The sequence below is a fragment of the Cyprinus carpio genome, chromosome A7 (assembly GCF_018340385.1).
Source record: "Cyprinus carpio isolate SPL01 chromosome A7, ASM1834038v1, whole genome shotgun sequence".
In the NCBI taxonomy this organism is placed as follows: Eukaryota; Metazoa; Chordata; class Actinopteri; order Cypriniformes; family Cyprinidae; genus Cyprinus; species Cyprinus carpio.
In genome coordinates, this window is record NC_056578.1 from 37,599,691 (window position 1) to 37,624,536 (window position 24,846).

Here is a 24,846-nt window from a genome sequence, read left to right on the forward strand (position 1 = left end):
CACTAAACACATTTGAAATGTCCCCAGGCTTTTCCATCCTTTAGGGTCAGACTAATACATCATGAAGATGAACAAAGCCCATCTACTGTTTAGCATTTTGCCATTTATCTTACTATAATATTAATAAGCTAAAGTATAGGTATTAATAGAATCAGGTGATTTCTTTAGTGCTTTCATTACATTATTCCATTTAGCTTTAAAATTGTAAATAAATTTTTTACGCGGTCTTTGCTGCCCACCCTGTGTTACCTCAGTAATCATGCAGACATGATTCTGTGTGTCATGTAGCGTGTGATATACTAATCCGACTGAAAGTCAGTTTAATGAATGGCTGTTGAGAAGCTGACATCTCTGTGGCTTCCATTCTTTGCACAGTCACAGATTGTAGCTATGCAGCCCATCCAAGAAAAAATCAAAACTAATAAATGATTGTTTTCTTTGCCTTCTTCTCCACACCCTGAATTACTACAAACTGAATCCAGTGACCTCACAGGGGTGCTCTGGCTGTGGCTCCATCAAGTGGCACCAAAATGCCATTGTTATGTTTTTGCGCCATCCAATGGTTAACATGTGCAAGTGATTGCTTGTGATGTTGTAAAACGAGCGTGAGCTTTTTAATTTGATTTAATTAATTTATTTTATTTTTTTGTGAACTATAAAACGATAACAGCACGCCTGCCCCTAAAGAGCACTTAGCGTTTATTTAACTTAATTAATAATAATTTGCCTGACATACAAACGAGGTAGCGTTTTTTCGGAATTCACCACTAGCACTTTGTTTACTGTTTATAAAGCTGCGGAATATTTCGGCAAATTCCTATTGGCTACGCTTATTCCCCGTGTTTTCTGATTGGCTGTTAGATACGTAAAACGTTTTCTGATTGGACAAAGGACTCATCGCTTAGTCTACATTGTAATGCCATTGGCTCAATAAGTAGGTTATTGGTCTTGTAGTTATTAGAACGAGAGGAAAGTAGGTCATAGAGACTGTATAATGATACTACATTCAGCCGTCCATATTCGCCTGATCATACATGCGCTTTTCTGCCTTCTTCATGTAAGTAAGACATGTTTGGCTTATAAACACGCTGAACTGTGCTGTCTGTTGTTTATATGTAAATACCGCTGCACGACTTGTTAATTAATTTCCTAATCACCGCGAGATAGGCTACATTTAAGTTTTTAAAGATCTCGACCGGGTACGAGGCAACAATCATTTCCCACATTCTCAAAATGTAATATTTCTGTCACGGTGGTGCTTACAAAATTAGTAACAGTTACTACAGAAACATTTGCTTCACACTCGCGCTTCTCTTTAAAATCCATGTCAGGTTATATGAGGTCAAGTGTCTTGGAGTAAGAAGTTAATGCGTTAATTTAGAATCATAACGGTAATTACAGTGACATATTTCTGATGAAAAAGAAAAATGTTTTAAATAAAACCTTTTTTTACAAGTGACGGTATGCACGACACGTCCCGGTGCGGTGTGGCAGGAGTCAGGACACTGTAAGCTCTCTATCTAGAATCCAACTAGCTGACTAACGTTACCCAGGCAACATTTTATAGCATTATTGGCGCTTGCAGCATCATTTTTCATCATTCAGCATCACTGAGCATCAGGCGCACAGCTGTTGCATTTGTAACCTTCATTGGCTTGTGGAGCATTTTAGGGGATCATTGGGCATCAGAGACAAGAACAAGTATTAGTTTCAGGTGTTTTGGGGATTAATGTGCATTTAACATGTTTAGTCATTCAACTGTATGTGCATAAAAAAAAAAAAAAAGAGTTTCATGTGAAGTTTTTTTTTTTTTTTTTTTTGGAATTGTTAGTTCCCCCTTTAATGTCTAATGTAAAATATTGAAGCAAAATTAGTTGTAAACTAATAAACTAGTACTAGTAAACTATGTTTTAAGTATCAGAGGTGCATTCAAGTATTGTTGAGGGTCATAAACACATGCATAAAATTTGTAATAATTGTCGTTTTAATAATAATAATAATAATTAATAATAATTTAATATTTTGTGGTCCTTACTGAATAAAAGTAATAATTAAAAAAGAAATAAAAAATCTTATTGACCCAAAACTGTAATGTACGTGTATGGGAATAATGTAGTGACTAAAAAACAAAAATGTTAAACATATTAAAATGTAAACATTTATTCTCAATCTTCTTAATGTCCGATGTAAAATATTAAAGCACAACCTTGAGCTCAGTTATAAGCAACTGACTTAATTTTGTTGAAAGATGTTGGAGCCAGAATGTTCAAATTTGATCTACTTATCAGAGCCTAGTAATATTACAGATATCAATTGATATTTTTTTTTTTTCTTTTCATTAATTTTCATACATTAATTTTCTTTGATTTAAAAAATGAAAATAACAGTATTTATATGGAATAGAATATATAATAATATAGTTGTCTTTTAATCCACATAATGCATCCTTGCTGAATAAAAAAGGCATTTCTTAAATGCATGCATACATACATAAAGACAAAAATAGAAGGATAAAATGCTCATGGGAATACTGTTTCGTGACTAAAAAGTGCTAAACTAATTTCAGATATTTTATCATTAAGCCTTTAGATCAAAATTTTAAGACTTATTTTAAGAATTTCAATTAAGGATTTTAAGATCATGGGAAACATTGGTTTCATATGTGTCTAATTATCTGAGAAATAGTGTACAGTAACAGTACAACAGGAAGTCTTAGCAGCGAGTAATTCTGTGAGAAAGATCTAGGTAACGATAGATAGACACTGAAAAATCTTCCCCACAATCTTCACTGATAAATCTTATTCAGCATCAGTAATCAGCCTGGTTCTCATGCTCCAAGACACCTGATTATGTGCAAGGCAGTGTGCTGCATCAGAGTGCACTGTGACACCTGTCTAACAGGCTTCACGCATCTGCTGCTCTGGGTGGCGATGATACAGTTAATCATCTTGCAGTGCGTCCAGCCGGACTCTGAGTCTCTGTCCTCCCATGATCCTCTGCTAATTGTACAGCATGTGCACAGAACCCATCTGCTGTCCCTGCAGGCACAGACATTACTCATCATAACAGCCGATACTACCAATGGCTCCTCATTCAATCAGCACTGAGGTTCGGTGGAACAATGCTGCTTTACCAATGTTCATATGCTCTTTCTTTTTGTTTTCCCTGCCCCTGCATCTGTCTATGGCCTGTGCTCTCTTAGGTCCAGTGCCTGTTTTGTGTATTTCCACAGAAGCCAGTGCTGTTTTTTGAGGTACGTGGATATTAGGAAACAGTGTGTGGAATTAATGTCCCCAACAAATTTAAAGGGATAGCTCATCCAGCAATAAACATATCTCATTATTTACTCACCCTTAAGTCACTGAATGATTTTTGAATGATCAATCAATCAGTCAATAAATCTATCTATCTATCTATCTATCTATCTGTCTATCTATCTATCTATCTATCTGTCTGTCTATCTGAAGGGTCCATTAAATTTAATTTACTGTAAGCTTATTCTCATTACTGGCAAAAGATTTATGTGTACATTTTTAAGTGTTTATTCCTCATGGTATCATTTCTTGTACTGCCTTTAATCCTTTTTAATTAAAAAAGGTGTATTACACTAATGAGAATTGGAATGTAAAATGTACATCCCAATGTACATGTTCTAAAGCAGGGTTTCCCAAACGTTGGTTTGTGAGGGAACTGCAGGAGGCTCATTTGCTGATAAAAAAAGCTCACTAATAAGACTAATTGGGCTACACAAGTAATCTGAAATACAAATATATGTTTTATCGAATCATGATTATCAAATTAAATGCTGCAATTTAACTAAATATGTATAAAGTCTTTGCATGTTTTAGAGTGAAGAGCAAAACTGTGTTAATTTACATGGTGTTTGGAGGCTCGGTTCATAGTAAATGTTGTTTAAAAAACGTAATCTCTGCAAGTGCTTTATGGTTAATGTGCATTTGGGTATGGAATGTGTACTTAGTTCACTTTATTTACAATGGCATTCCCATAATTTTAAACTTTTTGTAGATACTAGTTTACAGCATTTCACCAACATTCCACCAAAATAAAAGGATTTGACATGTAAAAAACTTAAGGGTCACAGCAATAGCAATATGAGCCATTTTTAATATGTAATGTCGTATCTATTCTCATCTCTGAGTCTGGCATTCTGTAACACAAAATTATCACAAGAATGAAGGTAAGTAAATGATAACAGAATTTTAATAAACTGTTGCATGAAGCTGTGTTTTGGACATCATTAAACAGTGAACTGAACTATTTTAAACTGTTATTATTTTATGCTTCAACTAATGATGCCTATGTTCATATGATATGCCTATTATAATACCTTTAAATTGAGAACTTTGTATGTTCTCCGACTTTGATATTTTGATCATGGACTGTGAGGTGAATTGGTCAGATGTTGGGCTTCCTAAATACCAAATTATTCAATATAATTTAGTCATTTTGTTCAAGAAAACCGTAATCAACATAAAACACATTAGACCTTTTCCTGTCTTTTTAAGAAGGATAATAACATCTTGTAAGTGATCAGACTTACTCAAGTGACCTACATTCATTGCCGCTTTTGTGAACTTCTGCTTGTTTCCTTTCCTCTACGACCTTCAAATGCTATGCCTTTGGTTTCCTCTCTGTTCATGTAACCTACATCGTCTTGATATGATCTTGTGGTTGATTTGGATCATTTGATTTATGTTTTTCAGAGCACTGTATTATATATATCTTTAAAAGCTGTTAACAGTTTATATATATATATATATATATATATATATATATATATATATATATATATATATATATATATATATATATATATATATACACACACACACACACACACACACACACACACACACACATATACTGTATATACACATAAAAGATATGTGACACATGTACAGAAGGAGAAGTTATGTCAACAACAAAGTGTTTATTCACAGCCATTTCAGAGAAGCAGAGTGGTAAACGGGTGAATATATAATGCAATGAAGATAGAAAACACTTAGCTTGAGCATAAACAGTTTGTTGCAGGTGAAGGAACTGAAGACTGACTGAAGACAGGAAAGTATCCAAGAAAGTAGCAGGGTAAGTCCTCATTCGCGGGGAGATGAGGCCAGACAAGGAAGAAATGGAGAGTAACTGCTTTTGTACAGGGCTTGATTAGATCATCTATGGTAGGTGTGGTGATAGCTGAATGAGAGAAAGAGTTGACCAGAAGGGATGCTGGGAAATGTATTTCCCAGTGGACTGGGCTAGTGACTGAGGATAATGAATGGACTGATGACTGAGAACTGTGATAGAGGATAGTGAATGGACTGGTGACTGGGGATTGTGACAGAACTCCCCCCTCCCAGAGGATGTGACCTCACACAAAAACAGGCCCAACTGGGGAGTAGAGGGAGGTGAAACCAGGATAATTTGAGCCAGGGCGGAGCCAGCCGAGCAGGAAGCCTACAAGGCGCCGCAGATGGAGCTAAATCCCTCCGACACAGAGCCAAAGACCACCATGGCAGAACAAAAGAGATTCCCATGGTGGAGCAGATGCCCACCAGAGCAGTGTAGACAGGACTAAGGATTCCCATGGTGGAGCAGATGACCACCAAACCAATGTAGATGGAACTGAAGATCTCCACGGTGGAGCAGACCACCACCACAGCAGCGGAGATGGTGCCGAAGCAGAACTGGATGGACTGGAATATAAAGCACAGAGAGGTAAGCAATAGCCTCAGTGGCCATGTCCTGGGAGGATGTCTGACTTGGGACTGTGTGGATGGCCGGCTGATTTGGGACCATCTTGAGGGCTGGCTAAGAGACAGGCGTCTGGAGGGCCAGTCTCGACAGACAGGAGATAGGAGAACAGGAGATTCCATTGGCCGCTGTGGCCGGGACACTGGAGACAGGCAAACTGGGCAATTTCATTTGCAGTTGTGTATGGGTGGTAGGGCAGTGTGCGGTCCAAACACACAGTATGTCTACTGCCATAATAGGGATAACAATCAGTGACAGAAGGGACTTTAAATCTTCCAGGCTGATAGGGTGCTTGCCTAAGGGCTATATGACCTCAGGAGACTCAGGTCTAGCAATCATGATTGCTGGAGATTTTGACTTGGTCGCCCTGTTAATTGAGGTTTCTGGTGGTTGAAAGGTTACTAGGCTGAGCTCTGGGACAAGAGCAGGCACTGGGCTGAGCTCGGGGATGAGAGCAGGCACAGAACTAGGGATAAGGGCTGGGGCCATCACTGGACTCTGCTCAGGGACTGGAGCCATCATGGGACTTTGGTCAGTGGCCGGAGCCATCCCAGGGCTGTGCTCTGGAGTAGGTTTACAATCTGGAAGGAATTCTCATACAGTCTTTAGGACAGGAATTAAATGATGAGTTATTACAAAGGTATGAGCTGGCTCCAATGCCAAATCGGGGGTTAGAGTGGGCTTCCATTTAGATTTAGAGAAAGTAACGACCTTGACACTGAGTTCTGGGGCCAGAATGGGCTCGATACAGATCACTGAGACTGGAGTGGACTCGATACTGAACTCCGGGAATGGAGCCATCTCTGTACTGTGCTCAGTGGTTGGAGCCGATACTGGAGTGGACACATGGGTTGGCGCCAACACTGGAGCAGATTCTGGAGAGCGTTCTGGAGTGGACTCTTTACTGAATTTGAGGGCTGGAGCAGACTTGTGACCGAACTCCGGGAATGGAGCCATCTCTGTACTGTGCTCCTTAGCTGGAGCTGACACTGGACTGTGGTCAGAGGCTAGCCTGGTACAAGACTGTTTCTTCTTCCTCTGCTTTCTCCTTTGGGCAGGGGTGAAGTGAAGCACTGAAGTCTGAGGTCAGACTCTGGAGCTGGCTCATGGATTGAAGAAGATTCTGGAGCTGGAATGGAATTATAACTGAACTGGTCTAGAGCTAGCTCAGAACTGAACCCTGGGGCTGGAACGGGTTTGTGACTGGATTCTAGGGCCAGATAGAACTCTATGGCTGGTTCAGACTCTGGAGCGAGCTTCACTTTGTTAAGTTCAGGAATTACATACTCCATAACTTAATTTTCAGAAACTAGCATGAAAAAATTATTTCTTTGAACAGATTTGGAAATTACACTTTTAGGAGTAGATTTGGGACTGTTACTCACTGGAATGAATTCATGATTGTTGATTGGGTTTGGATTCTGGACATGAGCACTGCAGTGTGGAATTCATCTTCAGAGACATCTTGATGGAGATGATAGGTGGATCCGCAAGCTTTGCCACCAAAGCTGTGCTGTTTGAGATAGCCTTCCTCGCCCAAAGGAATATGGAAGCACTTGCTGTGACTATATTGAAAGCTGTTGCAGCAGAGACAGAAGATGTGGGGCTTACAGTTTTATCCACAGGGCAGTCGGTTACCTGATGCCGGTATCTGTTGAAACAGATCATTGTTTTATCCACACCTGAAGATTGTCTTCAGGGTATCATCACTCCATGGTACCTTATAGGAAATATCAAGAAATTCCTCAACATTATCCTCAATTGGACAGCCATCTTGGAAAATGGAGAGGAGCAAATTCACAGGGTTAGAGGATAGGGTGTCCATAGTTGTCGGAATCGGTCTGGTCTTCTGACACAAGTGCAGAAGGAGATGTCTCAGAGGTAATATCAACAACAAAGTCTTTATTCATAGGTATTTCAGAGAAGCTGCATGTTAAAGAGGTGAGTATATAATTCAATGAGGATAGAAAGCACTAGTGATGATATGCTCAACACGGAAGCTCCGAAGCTTGTAATAAAAAAACAACACACTGCTCATCAAAATATTGTATCAGAGCTTGATTAGTTTTGCCAAAAGCATGTTATTTATGTCATTTGAAGCTTTGTTCGTCTGAAAACCACGTGACTGCTTTAGTATCTAGTTCAAACCACGTGAACCTCAGCGCATTGTCCCCAACCCCAATATCGTAATTAAATATTAAGCTCAAATGACCTTTGCCTATGAAATAACAGGACTGAGGCAAAATAGACAGATCACTGATTTAATTTATGAATTTGTTTAATTTAATGTTTAACATTTATACACAATATTTGACCACTTTTATTCAAATAAAATAAAACAAAGAATCAGTTGTAGAATCAGATGTGAAACCAGGCAGCAGCTGAAATGGAACACAGCAATTTGGAAGGTGTTATTCATTTTTATGACCACTAGACAGCCACAACATAAACCATGTTGAAAAGCTTCGAGTAGTGAACCTTTTTCAGATACAATTGTGTTGAAGGCTTCATTGGTTCAAACGGCTTACTTCGCCATCACTAGAAAGCACTTAGCTTGAGCATAAACAGTACTCTGTTTGTTGCAGGTGCTGGCCGGTGTGCAGTGAATGCTTAGTGAAGACAGGAACTGAAGACTGACTGAAGACAGGTAAGTATCCAAGGAAGTAGCAGGGTAAGTCCTCATTCGTGCTGGGATGCTGGGAAATGTAGTTCCCAGTGGACTGGGCTAGTGACTGAGGATAGTGAATGAACTAGTGACTGGGGATTGTGACAATTTTATTATAAGGTGATGAAAAGCACATTCTGGTTCTTATCAGAGAAGGATTTGCTGTCCTGTCAAATAAACTATATATATATTTTAAAATAATAGTATTTTAACTTAACTTCAGTGCCTTATGGGGTAAGTTAAAATGCTGGCTCAATTTACCCAACAAAAGTTGGCTTACTTTGCCCCATAGCAGCCATTAAAAATAAATAAATAAAATAAATAAATAAATAAACTAGCTAGCTTATCAATTCAGGGTAATATTTAGATAAATTAATATGGTGTTATACATTGTTAAATGACCTATATGCATTATAAATATTTTTAGACCTAGATAAATTTGCTTTGATGTAATAGCCATTACATCTGTTATGCTAAAATTATACTTTTGACAAAGCAAAAACATTTTATAACCTGTTGAAAGTTCAAGAGGTTATGTTCATGTCATCTATAGAGCAATTTTTTGTTTTGATTTTTATTAAATATGAATGGTTCTTGCCTATTTTAGACCCTATGTGGTTGCAAATGTATCCTAGGTGGTTGCTAGGAAGTCCCATGCACCCCAAATGTCATTGGGGTGCATGATGTGTAAATGTAGAGAATTTTAATCAAGATCAGGCTTCAGTGCTTCTTATTACTGTCATAAGGCAATGACTCTTCTCAGACTCTAATTCCCCTTGACTTAATCTTTGCCCTACTTTTCACCAGCTGACACTTGAACCAGGTGACCTGACAGATCCAGGGTGCCGTGACACCCAGTCAAAACCTGGTATGTAACACCCTGAATCTCTCCATGCCACCAGCGGCCCACATTCAATTATGTATCTGTTTTCTTTACAGTTACAGGTCAGACTGACACCTGTCTGCTTCTATTCATGCCTGTAATTTGCATCATGAAACGTGAAGCTTACAGACAAGTATAGAGGGACACTGATAATATGACAAGTCTGTGACAGATTGATTCTGGGAATTGAGTGACTTACAACAATAATATGTAATAAAAAAGATGTAGCTTTTTGTATTTCAAGATGAAAAAAGCAGACTGTGTTGAAAAGCTAAGCAATATCATAAGTGTCCACCTAATTGATTTCAGCTACAAATGTGGTACTCAAGGGGTTATGGGGTTATGTCTCTGCATATAATGTGAAATGATGCAGTTAAGACATTTATGTCAAATTTTTTTTTTTGTATTGCTTGCTTATTAGGTTTACGTAAATATTTCATGTAAAAGCCATTTTCTCTGTTCATTGTTCTATATATTTCCTTTTTTTGTGTGTGTGGTTTATTAAAAAGTAGTTAAATATTTTGTCTGCATATTAAAAAGCAAAAGCAAATGTTTTGAAATAGAACAGTTACTGAACCTTTAGACAATAAATAAACAAATAAATAACCCTTGCCTTTGTGTTTTATGTTGAGTATCATATTTAATAAATTATTCTTTTATTGCTTATATAGTATGATGTAGGACAATTTGGAGCTCAAATTCAAGGAGGAAAAATATGCAAATTACTACTTAAAAAATGCATATTTATCAATTGTCACTCTGTATCTCCCAAAAATGTCTTAGTAAGATGATATTTAAATGTATAGTTTTATAAAAAAAAAAAAAAAAAAAAAAAAACTTTGTATTGTATTGCAATGCAATACGGTGACATTTCAGAGATATACAAATAAATGGTCTTGAAAAGCCTAATGTAACATATTTGGTACCCTCATTTAACACAGTTTTTCTAAAAATGATGTACGGATAATAAAGTAAACCCAAGTTGCTTCAGTCCAGTCAGTGTCTATCTTGAAATACTAACAAAATACAATTATTTGTTTATTTACTTTCCACAAACCAGTAAAGATTTCACAGCAGAAATCAATGCGTACCATGACCTTAAGGTGGTCATTTTTACAGTTATACTGGTAACAATTTAGAATAGGGAACACATATTCACTATTAAGAGTTTTCCCTCAAAAACTTCCAAAGTGTTGCCCAATTTTGCTTATTAATAGTTAGGTAGTTGTTACGTTTAGGTTTTGGGTAGGATTAAGGGATCTACTATAGCTCGTGCAGAATAAGGCATTCATATGTGCTTCAATAAGTACTAATAAACAGCCAGTATGCTAGTAATATGCTTGCTAATAAGCAACTATTTAATATAAGAATTGGTCCTTAAAATAAAGTTACTGTTATGCTAAAAGGCATTTTGTTTAATAAAAAAGTATAAACTATCAATCAGATGACAGAATGCATGTAGAAGATTTTGTACAACAGGTTTTGATCATGCCTTAAACATTTGTGCATCAGATATGATACAACAGGCTGTATGAGGTCCATTTTAGGCCATAACATTTTGTTTTACATTTTACATGTCAAAACTTAGGTTATTTTCGAGATTAAAAAAATAAATAAGAATTTGTCCTCAGACTTGCATATAACATTCAGGAGTGGCTGTCTGCTCATTTACATCATATAAAACCCTCTCCTATGTCTGGATTATGAAATGCTCGAGCTCTGTTAGGATGGAGATTATATATCCTTCTTTACCACAACTTTCTTCTCTTGCAGAGGCCAGTTAGGTTTTTAACTGGCATATTTACTTTAAGTAGTTGTGAAATTGCAGGATTCTTTTAATATTTTTGTTACCATAACAAAATACAAGAAACTAAGGGGTTCAATTTATGTTTGTATTTTGCAGATGATCTAATGGCAGACCAAAGAATGGACATATCCTCCACGATGAATGAGTTCATGTCTCCCAGTTCCACTGACCTGATCAGCAGCTCAATGGGAATGCCGGGCATGGACTACACCCGCAAGAGGAAGGGCAGCACCACCGACTATCAGTAAGAGCAAGTCCTAACACATCCTCTGACTCTGTTCATTTGGCACCATTAAAAAGATTGGGGTCACTAAGATTTTTTTTCCAAAAAACAAAACAAAAAAAACTTTTATTCAGCAAGGATGCAATAAAATGTACATTTACATTTAATCATTTAGCAGATGCTTTTATCCAAAGCGACTTACAAATGAGAACAATAGAAGCAATCAGACCAGCGAGAGAACAACAACAGTATAAAAGTGCCATGACAAGTCTCAGTTAGTCTAGCACAGAATTGTTTTTCCAAGAATAGAATAGAAAAGAAAAGAAAAGGTAAGTACTAGTATTAGTGCTGGCGAAAAAAGGTGTGTCTTTAGATCTTTTTTGAAGATGAGTAAAGACTCAGCTGTTCAAATTGAGAATGGGAGGTCATTCCACCAGCAGGGCACAGTCCAGGAAAAGGTCTGTGAGAGTGATTTTGAAACTCTTTGGGATGGCGCCACAAGGCGGCATTCACTTGCAGAACGTAAGCTTCTGAAGGGCACATAAGTTTGAACTATTGAGTTTAGGTATATTGGTGCCGCGCCAGTGGTCGTCTTGTAGGCAAGCATCAGTACCTTGAATTTGAAGCCAGTGTAACCTGATGAGGAGAGGAGTAACGTTTTTTGGCTCATTGAAGACAACTCTCGCTGCTGCATTCTGGATCAGTTGCAGAGGCTTGATAGAACATGCAGGAAGGCCCGCCAAGAGAGCATTACAGTAGTCCAGTCTGTAGAGAACAAGAGTTTGGACAAGAAGTTGTGTGGCTTGCTCTGACAGGAAGGGTCTGATCTTCCTAATGTTGTATAAGGCAAATCTGCAGGACCGGGTCGTTGTAGCAATATGGTCTGTGAAGCGTTACTGATGATCGATCACAACTCCTAGGTTTCTGGCTATACTGGAAGGAGTTATGGTTGATGAACCCAGCTGTATAGAGTAGTTGTGGTGAAACGATGGGTTAGCTGGGACCACAAGCAGTTCTGTCTTAGTAAGGTTGAGCTGAAGGTGATGGTCTTTCATCCAGCTAGAAATATCTCTCAGACAGGCTGCAATGTGAGCAGCTACCGTCGGATCATCTGGTTGGAATGAGAAGTAGAGTTTAGTGTCATCAGCATAGCAGTGATAAGAAAAGGCATGCTTCTGAATGACAGATCCTAATGATGTCATGTAGATGGAGAAGAGAAGTGGTCCAAGCACTGAGCCTTGAGAAACCCCAGTAGCAAGAAGTTGTGACTTAGAAACCTCACCCCTCCAAGACACACTGAAGGACCTACCCAAGAGGTAGGACTTAAACCACAGGAGTGTGGTTCCAGAGATGCCCATCTGGACAGAAGCAGGAGCGAGGTGCGAGGTGAGCCGCCTGGCCAGGTGGTGCAGTGACAACAATCTCTCTCTGAATGTGGAGAAGATTAAGGAGATTGTTGTTGACTTCAGGAGAGTCCACACTCAGCATGCTCCTCTGACCATCAACAGTGCGACTGTGGAGAGGGTGAGCAGCACCAAGTTCCTGGGTGTGCACATCACAGAGGACCTCTCCTGGACTGAAAACACAGCAGCACTGGGCAAGAAAGCACAACACCATCTCTACTTCGTCCGCAAACTGAGAAGAGCTAGAACCCCGGCCCCCATCATGTGCACCTTCTACAGAGGCACCATCGAGAGCATTCTAATGAGCTGCATCACTGTGTGGTATGGCGCCTGCAGCGCATCCTGCCGGAAGACCCTTCAACGCATAGTGAGAGCTGCTGAGAAGATCGTTGGTGGCTCTCTAACCTCCATCCAGGACATTTACGGAACCCGTCTCACTCGCAAAGCCCTCTGCATTGCAGGTGATCCCACTCACCCGTCACACAGCTTCTTCAGTCTGCTGCCATCAGGGAGGAGACTGCGGAGTCTCCAGGCCAGGACCAGCAGACTGAAGGGCATCTTCATTCATCAGGCTGTCAGGAAGCTGAACTCGCTTCCGAACTTGCCCCCACCTTCCCTCTTCTGCCCCGGGCACCACTGAACAATGACCCCCCCCAGGTCCCACATCCCCAGGTCCTTCCACTCCCCCCTCCCACTAACATACGGTGACATGCACCAGTCACTTTGTGCAGCATTGGTCTGCTCATTACCTCATTCAGCATAGAACTGACGTCACTCTGCTACCTATTCAGTCAGTTTAAATAAAAGAACTGCTCTCTGAGCCCTTTGTCACTTTAATCAGATTGAATAAGCTTTTTTGCACTACAATCTACTTATCTGCACTGTTTGTTCACTTCACTGGTTTGCACTCTATTTGCCATGTGCCTTGCACTGCTTTATTTAACTTTTTACATGCCCTTATTTTATATTTTATATGTAATCTGTATCTATCTGGATTTTTAGGCTCTACTGTTAGTGTTATCTGTATGCAGCATGGGTCTGAGAGTTACGCAATTTCAATTCTCTGTATGTATGTGCTATACATGTAGAAGAATTGACAATAAAGCAGACTTGACTTGAGAATCTGGTGGTTAACTGTTTCAAAAGCAGCAGACAGATCCAGCAAGATGAGTACTGAGGATTTGGAAGCTGCTCTTGCCAGTCCCAGGGCTTCAGTAACCGAGAGCAGGCGGTCTCAGTTGAGTGGCCGCTTTTGAAAGTGAAAGTGACGTGACATACAGCCAAGTATGGTGACCCATACTCATAATTCGTGCTCTGCATTTAACACATCAACAGTGCACACACACAGCAGTGAACACACACACACCGTGAACATACACCCGGAGCAGTGGGCAGCCATTTATGCTGCGGCGCCCAGAGAGCAGTTAGGGGGTTCAGTGCCTTGCTCAAGGGCACCTCAGTCGTGGTCTTGCCAGCCCGAGTCTCGAACCCACAACCTTAGGGTTAGGAGTCAAACTCTCTAACCATTAGGCCACGACTTCCCCAAAAAAGAATTTGAAGCCAGACTGGTTGCTGTCCAGGAGGTTTTTACATAGAGAGTTGGTTGAACACAACTCGCTCAAGTGTCTTTGCAATGAATGTAAGAAGGGATACCGGTCTGTAGTTTTCTAAAAGTGCTGGATTTAGAGATGGTTTCTTAAGCAGTGGGCTTACCCGAGCCTGCTTAAATGCTGTAGGAAATGCACCAGAGTGAAGAGAGGTGTTGATAATGTGAGTAAGTGAAGATATGAGGGAAGAAGAAATGGCCTGAAGGAGGTGAGTGGGGATAGGATCAAATGGACAAGTAATAGGATGACTGGAAAGGATAAGTTTAGAAACGTCCATCTGTGAGAGTGGAGAGAAGGAGGAGAGAGAGTGTGTATTAGTCATAATGAAGTTATCATTTGTTATATCAAAATTGATCATGTGACAGTAGAGACATTTATAATGGTACAAAAAAATTTTATTTCAGATAAGTGTTATTCTTTTTAATTTGAAGAGTCTAGTAGAAAGTATCAACCCCCCCCCCCAAAAAATGCAGAAGAATGGTTTTCAATATTGATAATAAGAAGAAATATTTTTGAGCAGCAAATCAGCATGTTAGAATGATTTCTGAAGGATCATGTGACACTGAAGACTGTAATGATGCTGAAAATTCAGCTTTACATCACAGGAATAAATTATATTTTAAAATATATTAAAGCAGAAAACAGTTATTTTAGATTGTAATGCCATTTCTCAATGTAACTGTAAATTGTATTTTTGATTAAATAAATGCAGCCTTGCTGAGCATAAGAGACTTCTTTTAAAAACATAAAAAAAATCTTACCTACCCCAAACCTTTGAGCAGTATTGTATATCATTATATAATGTATAATATTTAATATGTGTAATACTGTTTAATGTATAATATTTTACAATACATATGTAAGCTGTACAAAGCATGGTGCAGTGTTGCATCATTTTGCTTGTAGCAGGATTTCTTTTCTCTTTTATTTGAAAGTTAGAACATCTGTGTTCTCTCTCTAAGATCGCTCTGACATCACTCTAAAACAAACATCACATATGTTAAGCACAAACTTGTTTCTCTATTAGCAATAAGATTGAAAAGATTTATTCATGACCACACACACACACACACACACACACACACACACACACACACACACAGTGGGTATAGAAAAGAATCACCAGCCTGAAATGAAGACGGACACAGTTTTTGTTTTATCCAACTGTATTTCCTCAGTGCAACTTATAACATCAAAGTGAAAGATATAACACCAACATGTCAGAAAATAAATAATAATAATAATAATAATAATAATAATAATAAACTGATTCAATGAATTGGAAAAAGGATCACCCCCTCCTGAAATGACTTGTAAACTCAATCAGGTGTAGCTAATCACCTTCTCAATAGCACACAAAGCCGTTTGACTTTCCACTGTGATCAACTGTGCTCATTTTGATCAGCTTGAAAAGAGCTTTTCTGGAGCATTTCAGTCCTTGGTAGTGTGCCTGGTGTTTATATGTGTTGATGCTTCTAATGGGAATAATTTTGTTACATGCACAAACAGCTTGTCTGCCACATTAGGAAGCTCATTATTTTCCATTTTTTCAATCCTGTCAAGATGGTGCATCACTTAATCCTTGCGTTAGTTTGGCATTGTATTTATTTTAATCAAGTAACAGCGAGATTATGTAAACTTAAAGAAGAAGGGTGCAAGAAGCTGCCCTCTTTGGTCATGGTGCTTCGCTACGAAGCATAAATTTTCTACCCCTCCCTCCTCGAAAGACCGAAGCATGTGGATGAAGGGGCATAACAAGGGCAGGTAGGAGTTTGATTTTGCCAACGCCACTATTTTGTATTCTGACGACACACTCCCGGTACGACAAAACCAGGCATGCGAAGAAGGACGTACACTCGAAGTACTCAGATCAGCTCATTTACACAGTGTAATTTTTCATTTGATTGGTTCATGAAAATGTTTATTCCACCTCTTTCAATTGAACTGAAATTTGATTAAGGTGGTTACATAGAGTATTTTCATTAAGATTGGACTTTTGCATTGCAGCATTGCATTCCGATTATAACCAGTTTAAAAGTTTTAAACTGGTTATAATCAGAATGCAGTGCTCCATGTAAACGGGGCTAGTATCACAAATTCTCCACAAATGTGGCTTTTATGGGAGAGTTGCAAGAAAAAAAACACTCCTCAAGAAAGGCCATATGCAGTCATGACTGGGCTTTGCCAAAATGCACCTTGAAAATTCTGAGGCAGATGAGAAATTTTATTATTTGGCCTCAACACCAAACGATATGTCTGGCGGAAATCCAGTACAGCTCACCTTCCAAATAACAGCATTTCTACAGTAAAGCATGGAGGTGGTAGTATCCTGTTCTGTGGGTGATTTTCTGCAGCAGGGACTGGAATAGAAGCACTTGTCAGAATAGAAGGAAAAATAGATGGGGCGAGATACCATCAAATTCCTGAGGAAAATCTGCTGCCCTCTGCTAGAAAGTTGTCAATGGGAAGAAGGTTTACCTTCCAAGATGACAATGACCCAAAGCACACAGCAAAACTGAGCACACAGTGGTTTAAGGAGAAAATGGTGAATGTCCTTGCATGAATGTCCCCACTGAAAATCTGTGGAATGACTTGAAGACTGCAGTCCACAAACACTCACCATCAAATTGAACTGAACTTGAGCAAAGAAGAGTGGGCAAATATTGCAAAGTCTAGATGTGCAAAGTTAGTAATGACATATTCCAACAGACTAAAGGCTGTAATTAAAGCAAAAGGTGATTTAACAAAATACTGACATAAGGGGGTGATCCTTTTTCCAACTCAGTGATTCTGTTTTTTAATAGATGTTGGTTTTATACCTTTCACTTGAATGTTATATGTTGCACTGAGGAAATACAGCTGGATAAAACTGTGTCCGTCTTCAATTCAGGCTGCAAAGCAACAAAATGTGATTATTTTAAAAGGGGGGGGTGATTCTTTTCTAAACCCACTGTATATATATATATATATATATATATATATATATATATATATATATATATATTTATATAAATATAAATAGAAATAGAAAAAACTACTGATGGATTAATGTGGATGAGGCAACGAATAAAATCTGATGTAAACATTAAAATGGTGGATAATACTTCACTCTCTGCTCTTGGATATAAAGTTTTTCAAACAATTCATCATCCATAACCATAAAATTATTTCAAATAATCACATCATCATACTAATGTGTCCCTCTCATATGTAAATGGTGAGAACTGCAGGAGTGTGAAGCAGGAAACTGAAAACCCAGAATGAACTTGAACTGGAGTGGAGAGGGAACTTGGTGTTGATGGTCTCCACTTACATTCCTTGTTTTGTACTTATCTGTCACAGAATTTAATTTTTCATCAGCTTTAAACCATGAACATTTACTATGTGTTGTCATGATTTAGCATATTCTATAGTTTTTTAATGGATAGTCCACACAAAAATTAAGTATTTGCTCACCCACAAGAAGCCTGTATAACGTTCTTTCTTCTGTGGAACACAAAGAAGGTATTTTTGAAGAATGTTGGTAACCAAACATCGGTTCATCGGTTCCCATTGACTTAAATGGTATGGAATGAAAAAAAAAAAAAAATGCAATGGAAGTCAATGGAAATTGAAATTTTGGTTACCCACACTTTTCCCAATATTTTCTTTTAGGTTCCACAGAAGAGAAAAAAAAGCATAGGGGTTTGGAACGACTTCAGGGAAAGTAAATTTTGACAGAACTTTTATTTTTGGGTGGAATGCCTTTAATATGAGATAATCTGAATTAAATTTTGTCAATATGTTTCTTTTCACAGAATTGATGGATTTTCATTAGAGTAAGTATCAAAACAAAACATCTAAATTACTATATATATATATATATATATATATCACTGAAACCACTAGACCATGGTACTGTCAGGGTACCTTTTTGTTTGTGTGCCTCTCTTTGAGGACAATCAAATTACTCATCGCATTGAGTAATTTAAGAAAAAAAAAAAAAAGAAAGAAATATATCAACTTACCCTTTTGTTTATGAGAAAAATACCAATTTTGTCCTCTTAGATCTGAGACTTCATGGATGAGATTCCTCATCCCAATCTTACAGCTCACACAATCCACTGAGAGTGAATGGTCAGTGAGTATGCATGAAAACATGCCAACTGGCCAAACTGCCCAGTCTGTTCTTGTTTTAAGACAAATGCAGTCCAGCACCTTTGGTATCTGCATTCTAACTTCATGCAGAGAGAATGAGCACAGTGTTTCAAGGGCAATTATTGTGCATAAATATTTGCATAAATTACTTTTGTGAATCAGGTGCAAACATTGCTCAAACGGCTTGTGCAAATAAACACTATTTGCACAATTTAGTCAGTTTATTCTAAGTGAAATCATCCCTTTAATAGTTTATAACTGTTAGTTTCTGAATATCATGCATAGTAGCAGTTATTGTGTAATGTGTAGCTGTAATTTTGAGGTTTGTTTTTAACAGTTACTTGTAATGAAGGGTTTTCCATCCAAGGGGGTTCATGAGATTCTAATAAAATTGTCATGTTCTTATAAAAAGTATCAAGTTAGTTATTTTAATTGTTTGCAAATAAGAACACGTAGTTGTATTATATTATCCATCAAGTAAATATTTGAGGTCATAGAGGTTTAGGTGAGTTAAAAGTCTGTTTTAATTAAAAACAAAAAACATTTAGTTAACCAAGAGGAAAATAAAATCTGTGGTAGATGTTATCAGTGTCAAGCCCTCAGGTAAACAATGTGTAAAATTTCTCTCATTCTGGTTATGAAACAAGTCATTATGAAACAACCAAGCTGGAGCTGATGGTGCATGAGATGGGAGTTACATCATATCAAGTCATAGTATATTTGTAACTTATTGTGGAATCCTTATCGTGCAATTACATTTAATGACGAGAAATTAATCAGATGTGCTCTTAACCTAATCATTTATAGACAAGGAAGAAAAGAATTAATTTGTTATAAAGAGTACTTTTCATGTGGTTCTGAGAAATAACTTTTACTTGAAAATCGGGACATCTTCCCATTCAGATGACTTTATATAGGTTGACTTGTGAACTATTTAAGATAATGCATTTTTTTACTGTTCATTTTTAAGACAGTATGGACATAGACAAGGACAAACAACCTGGAAGGTAAATTAAATGATTGATTTATGGACAGTATATACTGTATACTATATATATATATATATATATATATATATATATATATATATATATATACACACACACATGACCATAAGTGAATTTGAAAGTCCTAAAAGTTGGCAAAGAGAACAGGATCAAACAAGTGAGACAAAAATATATACTTTGTCATTTATTTATTGAGAAAAATGATCCAGTGTTACATGTCTGTGAGTGGCAAAAGTATGTGAATCTTTGCTTTCAGTATCTGGTTTGACCCCCTTTTGCAGCAATAACTGCAGCTAAAAGTTTCTTGTAACTGCTGATCAGGCCTACACAATGGCTTGGAGGGATTTTAACTCATTCCTCAGTACAGTATTGGCAGGTTTCCTTCTCTGAACTGCTTGCTTCAGGTCCTTCCACAACATTTCAACTGGAAAGGACTTTGAATTGACCATTCCATAACATTAAACTTTGTTCTTCTTGAACCATTCTTTGGTAGAATGACTTGTGTGCTTGAGGTTGTTGTCTTGCTGCATGACCCACTTTCTCTTGAGATTCAGTTTTCAGACAGATGTCCTGACTTATTCTTTTAGAATTTGCTGGTATAACTCAGAATTCATTGTTCCAACAATGACGGCAAGCCATCCTGGGCCAGATGCAGAAAAACATGCCCAAACCATGATAATCTCACCACCATCTTTCACAGATGGGATAAGGTTCGTATGCTGGAATGCAGTGTTTCCCTTTCTCCAAACATAACACTTTTCATGTAAACCCAAAATTTCTACCCACAAAACATTTTTCAACCTCTGGCTTGTCCACATGATTTGTAGAAAACTGCAGACCAGCAGCAGTTCATTAGCCAATGTGAGAAAGGTCTGGGGTCCTTTGCAGCCTCGCAGACTATAACACGTCTTGCTTTTGGAGTGATCTTTGTTGGTGGACCACTCCTGGGGAGGTTAACAGTGGTTTTGAATTTCCCCCATTTGTACACAATCTGTCTGACTGTGGATTTTTGGAGTCCAAACTCTTTACAGATGGTTTTGTAACATTTTCCAGCCCGGTAAGCAACATCAACTCTTTTTCTGAGGTCCTCAGAGATCTCCTTTGTTCATGCCATGATTCACTTCCACAAACACGATCAGACTTTGATAGATCCCTGTTCTTTAAATAAAACAGGGCAGGACTTGACACCTGATAGACATCCCATTCATTACAATCACCTCTTAATAGATGGACTGTAATTTTGCCTTCAAATTAACTGCTAATACTAGAGATCCACATACTTTACTTCTGCCACTCACAGATATGTAATATTGGATCATTTCCCAGAATAAATAAATGACAAAGTATATATTTTTATTTCATTTGTTTGATTGGATCTCTTTGTCAACTTTCAGGACTTGTGTGAAAATCTGATTATCTTTTGGGTCATATTTATGCAGAAATGGAAAATTCTGGATGGTTTACAGATTTTCAAGCACCACTGTTTGTGTGTGTGTGTGTGAGATAAATTTTCAAAATTAAATGGTAGGACTTTATTTTAAGGACCGTTTTTCACTATTAACTAGTTGCTTATTAGCATGCATTTTATTGTCATATTGGCTGTTTATTAGTACTTATAAAGCACAAATGAATGCCTTATTCTGCATGTGCATATTCTAGATCATTTAACTCGATCAAATACCTAAACTTAACAACTACCTTACTAACTATTAATAAGCAGCAAATTAGTAGTTTATTGAGGGAAAACTCTTATTTAATAGTGAATATGTGTTCCCTAATCTAAAGTGTTACCAATAAAATGGTTATTCCACCTGTGACTGTATCTGATTACCTGGTGTTTATACTTGGGCTACATGATTCAGACGTTAAACTATTTTTCTCTCAACAGGGTCGATCAGCAGATTAAGAATGCAAGGTGCTGTAACCCAGAGCATTTCTCTCTCTCTCTCTATATATATATATATTATTGATAGGTGTTGTAGAACCTATGCATTTTCTTCCAAGTGTAACATTATTTTGGACTCTCTTGGTCATCATCAGGGAAGCTCACAGTCAGATAGAAAAGAGACGCAGAGACAAGATGAACAGCTTTATTGATGAGCTGGCTTCATTAGTGCCTACCTGCAATGCCATGTCCCGCAAGCTGGACAAACTCACGGTGCTACGCATGGCGGTCCAGCATATGAAAACACTTCGAGGTGAGATTCACAGTTTCATTCTCGGCAGAGAACCCAGCATTTTTAATGCCATTATCTTTATACTAGAGATGTGCATTCATGTTATTTTGTAGTTGAATACTGTATCATAAAAATCATTTAAAAGAATGACATGTACATCACAAACATTATATCACCAATAATGGTAACAAAACAGGTTAATTGAACAATCTGTGGACATGGTGATAGAAAAAAATATATATATATTATATTTCACTGCTTTTGCATTTGCTCACAAAAGTTTCGCATTTCCCTGAGCAAACACAAAACTATTGATGGAAATAATATGAATGGAGTGTTAATAACTGTATTTTGCAATATGCAGTACTTTTATGAGAGAATGTAAAAGTTTTGCGAACGAACACAAAGTTTCACAGAAGGGAGCTCAAAAGTTTTGCAAAGTGAGCACGCTTGGGAATGCAAACGTTTTGTGAGCATATGATATAATTTTTCCTCCCATAATTTTTTCCTTTTCTGAAAGCATGCCATCACATGAATGCCACGTATAAACAGTGCCACCCAATGCATTCTGTTGTAACAGCGAGATCTAGGAAGGATTTAGCGTGAAAGCATATTTCATTGGTTCCTGCAGCCAGTGATTCATGTATTTCACATTGTGTTTTGTCTATTTGAGTTGTTGGTGCACAAGTACTCACACAAAGTTAACTGATTACTTGTACATATGCTTATTTCATACTGTCTTTTTAGGTGCTGCAAACCCTTATACTGAAGCTAACTACAAGCCAGCCTTTTTATCCGAAGATGAGCTGAAACACTTAATATTAAGGGTAGGTGACCTACAGAAATGAATCTTTTTGTGTTATTGCTGAGTGACAAAACCTGGCTGTGACTCACTGGTGATTCATTTTGCATCTCAGGCTGCTGACGGTTTTCTGTTTGTTGTGGGCTGTGATCGGGGAAAGATCCTTTTTGTGTCAGAGTCTGTCTACAAAATTTTAAATTACAGTCAAGTAAGGCCTTCTATTGCTACTATGATTCACCACTCGGCTTCACACGGATCATCAGACTGAGAAGTGACTCACTATATTGCCTGCTCTCTTTGTCTCACAGAATGACCTGATTGGCCAGAGTTTGTTCGATTATTTGCATCCTAAAGACATTGCAAAAGTCAAAGAGCAGCTCTCATCTTCTGACACAGCCCCACGAGAAAGACTCATCGATGCTAAAAGTAAGTTAAATACACCATTATGCAGACAAACTTTAAAGGCTGGAATACGTTGCATGACTTTTATATTTTTCCATTCTAAAAGACTAGCGTCATACTTTTTTGTTCTTTTCTTTTTTTGCATTATACATATTGCTGACTTTGTAAATGCTTACAAAGAAAAAAACTAGGTATCATGCACTAAATGACTGAGGATCTCACACTACCAGATTTGCAAGTCATTCCAAACATAACAAACTCACACAGAAACATGCCAATTGTTGCTTACAGAAGCATGACAAATGAAAACAATTTGTGTTCTAAAATCAGCTCATATTATCAAATATGTCTGATATCCTCTGACTGGATGGAATCATAGTTTAAAAAAAAAAGAAAAAAATCTGTGCCCATCATACACTACATGATTTTATGTGAAATATATCCACTCCGACTATCTAAAATCTGCAGACTTGCTCTGACTCGTCCAGACTGCAAAATAGGGCAAAAATCTTGTGGCAAAAAGTAGTGAATACCAGCCTTTATTCACTTAAATTTAATTGGTTTTAGTAGTTTTAGAACTTATCTGACAATACATTGTTACTTTCTCAGCTGGGCTGGCAGTCAGGGCAGACATTGCCCCTAGTCCCTCCAGACTGTGCTCGGGGGCCCGACGCTCCTTCTTCTGCAGAATGAAGTGCAACAGGCCCCTTGTCAAAATGGAAGACAAAGATTTTCCCTCAACTTGCTCCAAAAAGAAAGGTAAATCAATTCTTTCATTTACTTTACATATTGTTCAATATTCAAAGACTATAACTATTGCTTTCTTCTCCCTGCAGCCGATCGCAAGAGCTTCTGCACCATCCACAGCACTGGCTATCTGAAGAGCTGGCCGCCCACAAAGATGGGTTTAGATGAAGACAGTGAGCCTGATAATGAAGGCTGTAATCTCAGCTGCTTAGTGGCCATTGGCCGATTACATCCTCATATTGTCCCACAACCCATGAATGGAGACATCCGGGTGAAGCCCACAGAGTATGTCTCACGCCATGCCATTGATGGGAAGTTTGTCTTTGTGGACCAAAGGCAAGTGGTTTCCATTGGGTGCCTTGAAATGCAGTTTCAGTTTGAAGGTTTGGTCACATTTACCGTTTCGCAAGCAAAATCCAGGCCTTTTCAATGGGAACCAGCACTTAACTCACAGCGCCAACCAATAGCAAGACTCTTGGTTCAGAAGTGACCTCTATGTGGGTGGAGTTTTGTAATTTAACAAGCAAAACTAAAGATCCACAGTGGAAGAGGCACTCATTCTGGGAGTGTTTACTCACCACACATTAAAATTATAACATTTTCCATTAAGAGGCGGTTTGGAAAGCAGTGTTTTATGGTTGGTTGGTTGGTTTGTTTGTTAGCTGGCAAGAATAGCTTTGGATTTTTTGCTTTCCTTCACAAAGCAACGGTAAATGTGAGCACGCTTTAACTTGGTTCAATAACCTTAAACAATCCCAGTGCACTACAACATGCGACATTCTTGTATAATATGGTATAATTTTCCAGACTCAAAATTACATTAGTGTAAGTGTAAGCAAACTGTTAGGTAAAATTGATTATTGGTTGGTAGATGTTTGTTTTGTCTACTGATGGATAAACTGACTTGGATTAAACGTTTGGTGTCCATGCTGACCTTATGACCAATCTTTAAGTTAGCGTGGCAGCTTATTTGGTTTTGCGAGCACAATGCAAGTCAATATACAAATATAGCCATGGTGCAGATGGACATAAGGTCACGGTCTGGCTAGAGGAGGAAATATAGGGCACACAGTGCACCTAAAAATACACTGACAAAACCACTGCTTGGCTTTTATACGTCAGCTGCACCTGTGGAGTCTTAATGTTTGCGTATGTGGTCATAAAGTCTACTGCTAAACATACTGTTTTTGCTTACCCAGAAAGAAAAAAAAAAGTAT

The 24,846-nt window shown here is 38.1% G+C and overlaps 1 protein-coding gene across 3 annotated transcripts in view; it reads left to right on the forward strand.

Moving 5' to 3' along the window:
* Positions 1-927: 927 nt before the first annotated feature.
* Positions 928-24,846, forward strand: part of LOC109090352 (aryl hydrocarbon receptor nuclear translocator-like protein 1) — a 29,888-nt gene continuing 5,969 nt past the window's right edge. The window contains exons 1-14 of one of the 3 annotated variants that reach the window (XM_042761055.1): positions 928-1,057; positions 3,203-3,253; positions 8,355-8,440; positions 9,242-9,302; positions 11,221-11,368; positions 18,155-18,176; positions 19,464-19,501; positions 21,390-21,416; positions 21,542-21,699; positions 22,426-22,505; positions 22,596-22,688; positions 22,789-22,906; positions 23,492-23,641; positions 23,719-23,965. In XM_042761055.1, coding sequence (XP_042616989.1) covers positions 11,229-11,368; positions 18,155-18,176; positions 19,464-19,501; positions 21,390-21,416; positions 21,542-21,699; positions 22,426-22,505; positions 22,596-22,688; positions 22,789-22,906; positions 23,492-23,641; positions 23,719-23,965 — 1,073 coding nt within the window. In that variant the 5' untranslated portion in view covers positions 928-1,057; positions 3,203-3,253; positions 8,355-8,440; positions 9,242-9,302; positions 11,221-11,228. Of the gene's footprint in view, positions 1,058-1,456; positions 1,508-3,202; positions 3,254-8,354; positions 9,303-11,220; positions 11,369-18,154; positions 18,177-19,463; positions 19,502-21,389; positions 21,417-21,541; positions 21,700-22,425; positions 22,506-22,595; positions 22,689-22,788; positions 22,907-23,491; positions 23,642-23,718; positions 23,966-24,846 lie in introns of all 3 variants that reach the window. The other 2 variants (XM_042761056.1, XM_042761054.1) reach the window with 2 other exon arrangements.